General features: G+C 38.3%; 1 protein-coding gene across 4 annotated transcripts in view; it reads right to left on the bottom strand.

The window, feature by feature from the left end:
- LOC121464952 (interleukin 1 receptor accessory protein) overlaps positions 1-12,080 on the bottom strand; it is a 148,770-nt gene that overhangs the window by 32,677 nt on the left and 104,013 nt on the right. For all 4 annotated transcript variants that reach the window (XR_005976593.1, XR_005976594.1, XM_041678085.1 and 1 more), the window contains exons 5-6: positions 4,762-4,927; positions 1,988-2,059 (exon numbers count right to left, since the gene is read on the bottom strand). Coding sequence is in view for 2 of the 4 variants with exons in the window: in XM_041678085.1 (XP_041534019.1) it covers positions 1,988-2,059; positions 4,762-4,927 (238 nt within the window). In the remaining 2 variants the exon portion in view is untranslated. The remainder of the gene's footprint in view (positions 1-1,987; positions 2,060-4,761; positions 4,928-12,080) is intronic.

Below are 12,080 nucleotides of genomic sequence, written 5' to 3'. Positions count from 1 at the left end.
ATATCTCCTTCCCACACTATGAGAACTAGTCTTCAGAGGAGAGACTTCTAGGTTAGATTTAGATTGAATCCTCAAAGTTCTGATTTCAAAGTTTGCTAGATCATCAGTGATAAGGTCTTACTTTCAATTTCTGTGAGGCATTCAAGGACAATAGTGACAGTTTGTATTGTTTTGGGAACTTTTTGGACTGTCCTGACCAACAACATGAATGAAGATATCATATGCCTGGCATTAGGTTTTTGTTAAATAGTCTATGGTTTTTTTTTTTTTTTGTGGGGAGCATTTTTATCCCAAGCCGCATAACTTCATATATATAAAATGTAATTTGAAGTGAACATAAAATATCATAATTCTCTCCAGCTTCTTAAAACATCCTTGGTTATTATATATTCCTCCTCCTTCCCTGTCCTTCTGTGTTGCCCTCCTCCATCCTTCCCAAATAAGTCTTCCCTACCCTAGGCATTTATTCTTAATGAAACAGCATGAAGTCTTTTAAAAATTAATGGCCCACAGAAGCAAAAGTCGAAATGTCTACGTGTTAAGCAGCATTGTTTGTAGGTCAAATTGTTAATAAGAACTGGGGAAGGATTTGACCCAGCTTGGAACTGTCACACCAGCCTGCTGAGAATAATTTTGCTTTTTGCTTGTATTCTTGGCTCACTATTGCCCAGGCTCTGAAGAAACCTCTAATTATCTTGGGATGAACTGACTAACACTGGCTCCAAACCTTTCACTACAATGCGTGGCCTCTCTCACTTCACCGTACAGATTATGAATCATTGTTTCCATAATGAAAGAAAATGAACATGAATTCAGGAATACTTTGGAAGTGCGGCCCAGTAAGTAGATGAAACGTACTTGGGTTGCTGATAAGTTTTTACTTCAGCGGTGACAATATTGTTCATGTTCTTAAACAAAGCTCATATTAACCCTAGGAAATGCAGCCTATTTTAGAGCGACCAACTCTTAATACATCCTCTACTCCTTACGAATCAAATCATATCTGAAAACTCATCAGAACATTGCCTTTTGGGCAATACACCTACATGATCTCTGGCTTTATAGCTTCAATCCACACAAACAACTTTTCTCCTATACTTCTCACAGGTCTAGAATGGTTTTACAGTGGCTTGGGCAGTTTAGGGGGGCACTGGAAGTGAGACCAGTATTTATCCATAGTGTATGAACTGGTTTTTGGAACCCATGCCCTTGGGAGGGTTACCTTCCTCAGTTAAGATATGGGGAGGAGGTCCTTGGTCCTGCCTCAAGTGATGTGACATACCTTGTTGGCTCCCCATGGGAGGCCTCATCCTCTCTGAGGAGTGGATGGTGTTGGAGTGGGGGAGCTGGTGGGCGGAGCAGGAGGAGGGAAGGGAGAGGGAACTGGGACTGATATGAAAAATAACAAAAGCATATTAGCCTAATTTAAAAAAAAGAAGATGACGTAAAAGTGTCAGAATTTTCTGTGATTTTCTACTCTATTGTAGAAGGCTTTTAATCAAAAGAACAACAAAAAATCCTCTTATTTGGTAATTTATGAATGATTTCTTTCTAGAATAAAAAGTTATGAAAACTTATGGGTGGCCCAGGGAGTCATGGCAACCATTTGACAGTGTTCATGAATCTGTTTTTTTTTCCATGACACTCTCAGTCCTAGCTGATTCCAAGCTCCACACTCTGAAGAGGAAGCAGAAACTTAAAAGCCGTCTTGTGCTTTTATTGAGGCCTCGGCAAACCAAAGCACTGTGCAAAGTCAAGTTTTTGTCAGATCGTAACCACAGGGGAAAGCAAGGAGCAGAGGACAAGGACCTGCACTGGAAGAGCAGCTCAGACTCCCGAGTCCTTACATGCCATGGCTTTCCCTCACATTTCACTTGAAACCCGTGCACTTCTGTCCAATTAGCCTTTACTGCTTCATGCTAACCTATGCTTTGCTTCTTGTAATTAAGAGACTCTAACCAAACATAGGAACCACACTGATAATTACCTGGTTCTTTCTCATAGACAACACGGTCATTCGGGGAATAGATCTGGGGTGGTAATGCATCTTTTGGCGAGCCTACATTAGGAAATGCAAAAGGGGGATGTTAAATCATTCAGGCTTATGCAAACCTCTGCATCCAACTTGTTCAACTTCCTGGCATAGTTTGTCAATTCTTGAGAACGTCTATGGCCTAATATATACCCAATTCCTGGACGTCACTCTTTGAAAATGAAATGTGATGTAATAGGAAATATGTATTAATCGCTATTACTTATCCCTAACACAGAAGTCCTGAGAGCCCTTTAATTTCCTGAGTGCTGTGGGTGGCGTGAGCATCTTTCATTGTAGACTTCTGATAGTTACATTTAGTCCTCAGTTCCTGAACCAAGAGCTTTTGAGTCCCTCAGATTCTTTGAAGGTAAAGCCCTCAATCTGTGTGCTCTGTGCAAACTCCAGGTATTTAGTATCAAAATGAATTAAAATGTAGGAAACACAGAGGGTGTCTCAGAGAACAGGAGAATTGCTTGGTGTGGAAAATTCGCACATTTAGTGACAGAAGTGTTGTGAGCACAGAAAAACGTTTTTTTTTTCTTTGCAAAAATACAAATGAAATATATGGAACCCCCTCCATTTTTTAGGGGGTGGGTAGATTGTTTTAGCAGTGTTCTCAATTTCCAGTGCTCATGTGGCATAGACCTCTCTTGCCATATTAGAAATAACAACTTTCATGTCTTATTTCTTCTCTTTCTTCATCCTCTTTTAATTTCCAAGTTACTTTTTCCACACATATTCCACACATGGAACGATGTGCTTTCAATTTGTAAACCTTGCTTATTATTTAAGCCTATTGTCCAAGTATTTCTCCCTCAGATACTCAGAATGTTTAGTATGAGACCTGGATAATAGTAAACGAATATTTAGCTACATGGAAAATTTAAGGACACTTTTACATGTCTGACTGATTAATATTGGATTACTAGCCAAATGTCCATGCATGGAAATGCTGCTGTTTGTATGGTCTACTTGAAAGAGTTTTGCAGTGTGGTGTTCTTTGAAAATTTGTTTATTTTCATTTTATGAATATGGATGTTTGGCCTACATGTATGCCTATGTATCACATTCGTGTCTGGTGCACATGAAGGACAGAAGAGAATCTCAGGTTGCTTGAGTTCTCTGGAAGAAAAGTCAGTGTTTTTAAACTCTGAAGCATCTCTCTAACCCAGTTATGGTATTTAATAGTGCATGTTTAAAGACTGACCAGGTTCTCACACAGTTTTCTCTATATAGTAATCATATATACACAGGTATATTTTACTTTGAAAAGCATATTTTCTCTAACTCTAATTATGGTAAATAAAATTCACCCCCAGTTTCATGAATAGGAATAAATTATATAAAAACAAGCTAAGTACAATATACTAAAGCATCTTTTAGTGAAGTTTAATAAATGCCCAATGTGTCACAGTTTTGAAAAGTAAACTTGTGTCATTTGAAGGTTATTTAAGAATGACTTCTGATGGAGGAAGGTCATTTGTCTATGTATTACTTTCATTGGTTAATAAAGAAACTGCCTTGGCCTTTGATAGGACAGCAACTTAGATAGGCAGAGTAGAAAGAACAGAATGCTGGGAGAAAGAAGCAGATTCAGGCAGACGCTATAGCTTTCCTCTCCAAGATGGATGCAGGTTAAGATCCTTCCTGGTAAGCCACCATCCCGTGGTGCTACACAGATTATTCAAAATGGGTTAATCAAGATGTGAGAGTTAGCCAGTAAGAGGTTAGAGCTAGTGGGCCAAGCAGTTTTAAAAGAATACAATTTGTGTGTTGTTATTTCAGGGCATAGGCTAGCCAAGCGTGTGGGAGCCGGGCGGGAATGCAGCCCACCATTCCTATTTCTGCAGACTTCTACAGCTTAGCTGTGTCTGTCAATTACTTTACACCTAAATCTGTTACCAAGAACACCTGTTCTCACTTTCCAAACACAGATAAAACTACGCGCATATAGGCACATAAATTATAAACAACATCTGAGATCAACATTATGTGACATAATTCATCTGGTTTCTAAAGCACACTCAGATTCTAAATTCAGCCTTCTTTTTTCCTCGTGAGTTCATTCCCAACCTAGCATCATTCCAAAAGTAATTGAAGAAATGCAATCACAGAATTGGTAGATTTAGATTTTACTAGTGTTGCGTTAAAAATTTGCACTATTAATTTTTTTCCCTTTTATTGTGGTAGTTTGTATTGGATCCAATAGCAGATTCACTCAAGGAAACAGTCTCGAACAGAGACTTGGAATTGAAAATCTTTCCACTAACTCATGCAGCACCTTTAGGCAGTGTCCCCATCAAGTAAAAGCTGGGGTATGAAGAAAGTTGACTCAAGTATACCTAAACCTATTACACACGGTCTCCATCCCAAGCTGTTCTCCCTCTGTCTTGTTATGCAGCTGACTCCTAGGCCTTGATCAAAGACACATGACTAACAAAAGCACCCTTAGACCATAAGCACCCATATATCCAGCTGTGTTCTTGTTCCCTGACACCCTGGCATGCTTGTTGCTCATTCACATATGCAGTAAGTCAACCAACAGTTACTGATTGCTTACTTTGTACATGGACCTGCGTACAGGCTATGGGGTTAGGGCAGCAAATAAATTCTGTATCTTTTTTTTTCTAGTAGAGTTTGAGTGATTGTGTATAATAACCCATTAAGAGCCTAATCAAAATCTTAGCCCTTCCACAGTACACTTGTGAACGATAAGTCATGCTTACCTACCACCTTCACACTCATAGTCCTGGTGAGGTGAAAGAGGCGTCCGTTTTCCGGATATGTGACCACACATGTATAATTGCCGTTATTTGAAACCAAGGGGATGAAAAAGGTCAGGTTCATACCCTCAGGTAGTACATTATGAAAATCCACAATTTCAGTACAACCCTAGAATAAGAAAATCAGTTTGCTGTTTAGATACATGTACACACATAACACACGTATAAAGTGGCTTTTACACCTCATTTTACATAGAACATCCAAATACCTATGGTATAATTTTAATAAAAATATTTAGTCGAGTATCCGGACAATGTTATTTACAATAAAAAGTATATGGATTAAGTACAACTTTAAGTTTTTGTGCATAAGAGAAACTAAACTTCTAATTCAAGATAAGACATCAAAATCGAGATTTCTGTCTCAGGTTCAGTTTTCAAACTCTTGGAATCCCTTTTTGATAGTGAAGCAAGATTCATGTTTTGCAATGAAAACTAAGAAAATACGGACGGCTGCAAGCCCTGCTTTATGACAGTCATACACCATTTCCTGTCCCTCCTCACTGACTCTGTCTATCCAGGAATTGCATCACTTTGGTAAACCTGAATTTCGGCATTCTTGACTATTCTATTTCATTGAATTTCTCTGTTAGTCATTTTCAAACAACATTTTGTGTTCTTCTCTTAACTTGATTCCATTTTTCTCAAAAGAGTATTCACTACAAACCACTTTTAATCTGCCACCCCAAAATGTATAGGCTCAAGAAGTTATTTCTGCTTCTAGCTCATATTTTGATACAAATCAGCTGCTATTTAAAATATAAAACTGCAGCATCTCTTGCAAAATAAAAACCATAGTCCTGTTTATGTCTTAGTCTCTGGTTGTGTGGTTGTATTTATAAAAAGTCAATGCATCACATGTGACAAAAATGTACTTTAAATATTTACTTTCAAATTTGGTTTTTCGTTTAAAACTTAATTTGTGAATGAAAAAATAATACATAATCTTTAAGGACTTGAGATCTTTAAGTTCCTGGATATCTGTTACTGACTTGTATTTTAAAGTTCTTGTATTTTACACATTTAACATTGAAGTTCTGGATGCTTAAGTGTTTTTTTTTTCTCTCTTTTTACTTCAATTCCTGGCTTGTGGATTTTGAAAGATGATAGTTATCCTCAGAAATGCATTTTGCAAGACTTTGTCAGAGGAAATATAGTTGCGCCTCATGGAAATTAAGAGGAACTGATACTGGCTCAGGTAAGACACTTTCTCAATCCATTTCTTCTGTTGGGTAAGCAGCCCTTCCAGATGCTTGTCACAACAGGACCCCAAGGTTACCCCAAAGTAGGAAATCAGAAAGGTTGACAACTTATAACAAATTCATGTCAGACATGGTTAGGGCTGATTTGATTATGTCTCTAGAACTCTATTTGACGGGATGGCACATTTCATTTGAACAGCCACAAGATAGCGTTCCTTCATTTGTTGACTTAGCTGTTCTTAAATCCCTGTGAAGCAGGCAGATCAGGCTGAACGTGTCCCAGTTTTGCTGATAGGAAAAGAAATGAGGTAGATAAAGAGTCATCCTAGGCAGCATAGCACAGAGCTGAAACTCGCTTCCAGGTGCTAGAATAAAGGTCTCTCACTGGATTCTGAACTAAGAGTCAAAAATTGTTATTCAAAAGCCAGGGTTATAAAATTACAGCAGGACATGTGTTTAAGATGTAATATTATCTCCCGTGTCCCAAACTTACAAAGTTTGTAATCTTCTGACCCCATTTTATGAATGAGGAAACAAAGATGTGTAGAAATTAACTATTGATTTCTTACAATTGGTAGTGCTAGAACTGGGATTGGAATTGGATATATTTGTTTCTATTGTGAATAAAAGTACATTTGTCTCAAAGCTTTTACTTTCAACTCCACATGACACTCTGCTATCATCCTATGCTGCGGCCCTGTAACTGTGCCATACCCCTGCAACTGTGCCATATGCTGCATCTACATCATACCCCTGCCTCTATGCCATACCCCTGCATCTATGTCATACCCCTGCATCTATGTCATACACTGCATCTATGTCATACCCCTGCATCTATGTCATACACTGCATCTATGTCATACACTGCATCTATGTCATACACTGCATCTATGTCATACACTGCATCTATGCCATACCCCTGCATCTATGCCATACTCATGTATCTGTGTCACACTCAAGGCCAACACCAGCGCTAAGAGTGTGGAAAGACAATTCTCTACAGTTAGGGCTAAACTGCAAAATATACTTCTCTGCATCAAGCGGTAGATATCTTTACTGAATTTTTGGACAGTTTCAAAGCTGTTAGTCCAATAGCATTTTATGAAGGAAAAGGAGGGAAATGCTTACATCTTAAATACGTATATTGCAGTATAGAAAATGAGCACGTTGTTATATTACAAATGCACATTAATCTCAGTCTGCAGTTTAGTTAGATCTTTTTAAATACAAATAGCTCCACATCTAGACTCTTTAGTATGTGTCTTAAAGACATTATTTTTATAGATAATAAACTATTCCTGAAAACAGTCATTATTATAGCTTCAGAGACATTTGCTTAGAATTCAGAAAAACAGTGGCATGAACAAAGATTTGGTTACTCAAAGAACAAAAAAACAAGTTTTCAAAATCAAGAAACTAGTTAGCACTGAGTCAATTTCTTCAATGGAGCAAAAACACTTGTATGACTAGCATGGCCCTTTGATCTGGCCCATTAGTTCCTCATTCTGAATTCAAAAGAGAGAAGTTAAACACAAGACCAACTGGTCAACCACGCAATGGTTGCTATGACAACCAACCACACCACGTAAGTGGGCAACAGCACATGAAATGATTTTGGAGATCCTGGAAAGGAAATAAATGTGTGAGGAGATAAAGGTTGTGGGTAGGATGATGTCATAATAAAGTAAGGAGTAGCTTCCATTAGAGAAGTCTATTACAAAACAGGAACTGTGTGAAAACATGACTGGAAAAGACACAATTTTCTAAAATAAATTTATAGGTGTTCAGCCTAGTGGAAGACTGTCATAAATGAAAAGGAATTCATACTGGGATCAAGAAGTGTATAATGAGAATCAAACAGTGAGCCTACAGGAAAAAAAATCTTACTAGAGAAAGATTTGTGCTGGATCTAAAAACAAGATGGAAAATATTGAGAGCTAGTGGGGGAAGTGAAAGAACCCTCTGGGCACAGGAAAGAGTGAAGAACTTCCCTTCATTCTTGGAGTACTTTTTCTCCTAGATACTACTTGCATTGCTTTATTATAATGTCAGTTTCCTTACATTGCTTACCCTCCTCTGGAAAATTAACTCCTATTGGGCCAGTGAAGGGTAGATAAACACTGTGTCTACAGGGCCTGTGATTGGATCAATATTTATCATATTGAGTATAAAACATTTGTGTTACATGATTGAAATATGTACGAAAGCAGCACAGATACATGTCACAGAATTGAGAGCTCAGAGAGTATGTGTCATATTAAATATACAGACCATTGACCATTACATGTGGAGTAGGTTTTAGGGGATACTTGGGGTAAATGAAAATAAAAAATATAAAGAGTTCAAGATGTACTGTCTGAAAAGTTAGAGGTAGCTATGGATGCTCTGAGTCTATGAAAATCTTGGCATAAACTATGCTTCACGTTGTTGAGTTCTGTGGAGTTTCATAAGTCAGCCATTTCCAATAAATAGAACTCAGTCTTTCAGTGTTTATAAATATTTACAACGTCCCTTCTATGTGCCAGGCAATGTTAAGAGCTAGACACATAATAATAAAGAATGAGATGGCATACATTTTCATGAAGTTTTACAACGCAGTCTAAATCCATTATTCAATCAATTCTTAAGTGCAGTGAAGACTGGCTCAGTTTCGTGCTGTATGCTGGATATTCAAGAGAGGGCAAAGAGAAAGAACTCCCACACTTAGCACAGAACAAAAAAATATAATCATGAAAGGTACAAAGATGAGCTATGAGTTAGCTTCCCCCAGTGTACACAGTGGATGATTCATTTGACCGGATTTAGACTCAAGGTTTCAAAACGTCCATTTAATTTGGTTTTCAGTTTAAACAATGAATTTCATGTTTTCAGGGGCCCTAAAACTATATGCCAAATGCTGTGTTTGTGTACATCCACAGAATTCTAAGTGTCCAGCTCTCAAAGAAAACATGAACACGCTGACTTCATGCCAAAGGTTAAAAATCCCTCTCTACAGATTGTTGGCAAAAGTGGGAGATGAAGAACCATTCTAACTAGTTGAAACAGTAACTTGCAGTAACTCAAAATCTATCACACAGAGATTGGATTAACTTCTGAATAGCATGTGCCATGACAAGAGTCTGAGCCTGGTAATTTTTCACAAATATTCTTTCCTAAGGCAATGTCTTCTACTCTTTATGGCTATGCTAAATCACAAACAACCTGGGGAGGAGAGGGTTCATTTCAGATCACAATTCTCAGGTCACTCTCCATTGCTGAGTGCAGTCTGGAAGGACCCTGAAGGGAGCAGCGGATGCAGAGGCCATGGAGCGATGCTGCTGACTGGCTTGCTCAGTCTGCTTTCTTACACACCTTAGGACTACCATCCCTGACTCATCAAACATCAATCAGGAAAAGGCCCTACAGTCTGGCCTATAGACCAATCTTAGGTATATTCTTAATTGACAGATTAAAAAAAAATCTAGCCTGTGCCAAGTTCATATAAAAACTCACCAGCACAGGGTTCTTTATCAGAAACAAAAGACAATACTTTGAATATTTTCGGAGAAACATCCACAACAGTATCTAGCCAATTGTGATTAATTTTATTTTAGGTCTGGGAGGAATTCGGGGAAGGGAATATATTGTATGAATTTTTTATTTAAAAAATATTAAAGTAGAGGTACTGTGCCAAACTTAATCACAATGGACATGAAGACATTCAATTTCTATAAACTGCAATCTGGACTAACATCCACCCTGCTACATGGCAGGAGAGGATCTTCACAGTTACCGTAACACAGTTACAAAACACCTAATTAGTGGATCTCTGGGAGTTTGAGGCCAGCCTGGTCTACAAGAACTAATTCCAGTACAGGCACCAAAGCTACAGAGAAACCCTGTCTCGAAAAACCAACAAAACAAAACAAAACACCCAATTAAACAGTTTCCTCATGGGTTTCTCCCATCTCATGGAGAAGGGAAAATTGACCTCCCTTTCACAAGTCTCTATAAAGTGAAATTTGAAATAGATAACCAAAACAATAAAAAGGAGGAATTAATTAAACAACATGAAATGCATGATGACATGAAAAATAAGTTGTACAATTAATAATAATAATAATAATAATAATAATAATAATAAATGGCAGTAAGAAAAATCACACTCTGAATTTACTATATGCTATGGGGTATCTACGTGACTAAACCAACATTGTTTTTTTTTCAAATGTCATATTTTTAAATTTATTTGTTATGTATATAGTGTTCTGGGCACCAGATCTCATTATAGATGGGTATGAGACATCATGTGGTTGCTGGGAATTGAACTCAGCACCTCCAGAACAGCAGTCAGTTCTCTTAACCTCTGAGCCATCTCTACAGCCCCTAAAGCAACATTCTTAAATACATTCTGCATTCCAGAAGTTCTTTGGCTAGCCAGATATTTGGAATTCAGTAAATCATTTATAAAGCATAGTATACTTTTCAGATGAGTTACCAAATCTGCCTCAATTGACAGTCACTGACTGAACAATTCATGCCAGGATTGCAGAAGTCCTGAATTAGGGAGACCCTACAGTGAAGAAGATAGGATGACGGAGGAAGAAATGACATGAATGGCATGCTCAGTCTTGTTCCCCTTTCTCCACACTTCTGGAATGGAAACACGTGGTTTTTTTCCTCCTCTAACCTCAGTCCACTGGGATCCTTTCCAGGCCCCACTACCCACAGTTTGTTCTATATCCCATCATCTAGTTCACAAACCAGTATATGTTCACATATTATCTTTCCCTTTATAGTGCCCTGATACCTAAAAGTAGGGACTGGACTCCCCTCTCTGCATCAGTCTTAGGCAGGAAAAGCTTTAGAAACACGAAGAAATGGCCTGCACTCCCAGAATCTCCATTTGCAGCTGGACTGTTGAATAAATTCAAAATTTAAAGCTAAAGTACATCCTCTTGACACCTGCAGTTGAAGCTTGGCTCCTAGCCCAGTGGTTTTTGATAAATTTCCCAACAGCATCTCACCTAGGTTTTTGTTACAGTTTTTATATAAAAAATATCCCACAAAAACTCATGTGGTAAAACTTGGTTGCCAGGTGATGGTCTGGGGACAGGTGATTGCTGGCTCACAAGATTTCAAACTTCATCAATACACCTACCCATTAGTGAATTCCTCAGAGCTGGCTGTGGTTGAGGGAAGTAAGTCACTGGGAACTTGCATTTTAGTACTATCTTTTCCCCTGGCCCCTTTCCTGTCTGTCCCTCTACTATCTATGTGGCATGTTAGACAGCTTCCCTCTGTCCTGTCTTTTAGCCATGTTGATTCTGCCTTGCCATGCACAATAGAGCAATAGAGTCGGTGAATGAGTTCAAATCATTGACACTATGAGCCATTAAAACCTATAAGTTGCCTAGTTGAGGAATTTTGTCCCAGCCTCAGAATCATTGACTTATAGGTACTGACTACAAAATATGGGAAATAGGACACTGTGTTTTCTAAGGGCATTGGGAGAATAAAGTACAGTAGGCCATGTGGAACACATCCTGTACCCTATTAACGGCGCTGTCTACCTTTTAGAGTTCTGAAGATCACTGACAGTGGTAATAAAGTACTTAGCTTACGGACGGCCTTATTAAAGTAGAAGTCACTCATTTCCTCTTCCTCCTCTGAGCTGAACATTCTTCAACTTGCAGGTGGTAGGAGGAAGGCAAGTTAATGAAATGGATTATAATTATGTAACTTTTAAGCCTCCGACTTTTATTTCTATTACTATAGAGGACCATGTTCCTTAAAAAAAAAATAGTGCTGTATACATCAGAGGATGACTGCAGAAGGTAGAAAACTGACATATCAGGACTGTCATCAGAACAAATCGGAGAAAGCACCCACCCAAAACCTCAGTCCTGACCATATGGTGGCAGAATCCTTGAGCTCAAAGGTACCAGTCAATGAGACAAAGGCAGAGGAATGAGAAACAAAAAGAAAAAGAAAACAACGCAACCCACGTTAGCAGTTTCGTCATAACCAGAAGATAGAAGGTGTGGCTGTGTTCTCATTGTCTCTTCTCCTTTAAAGCAG

Source organism: Microtus oregoni, unplaced genomic scaffold (assembly GCF_018167655.1).
Source record: "Microtus oregoni isolate MIOR12 unplaced genomic scaffold, Mior012 000029F_ref0000214, whole genome shotgun sequence".
NCBI lineage: Eukaryota > Metazoa > Chordata > Mammalia > Rodentia > Cricetidae > Microtus > Microtus oregoni.
The sequence above is the reverse complement of the archived record's forward strand: the minus strand, read 5'-3'. Positions and strand labels throughout refer to the sequence as shown.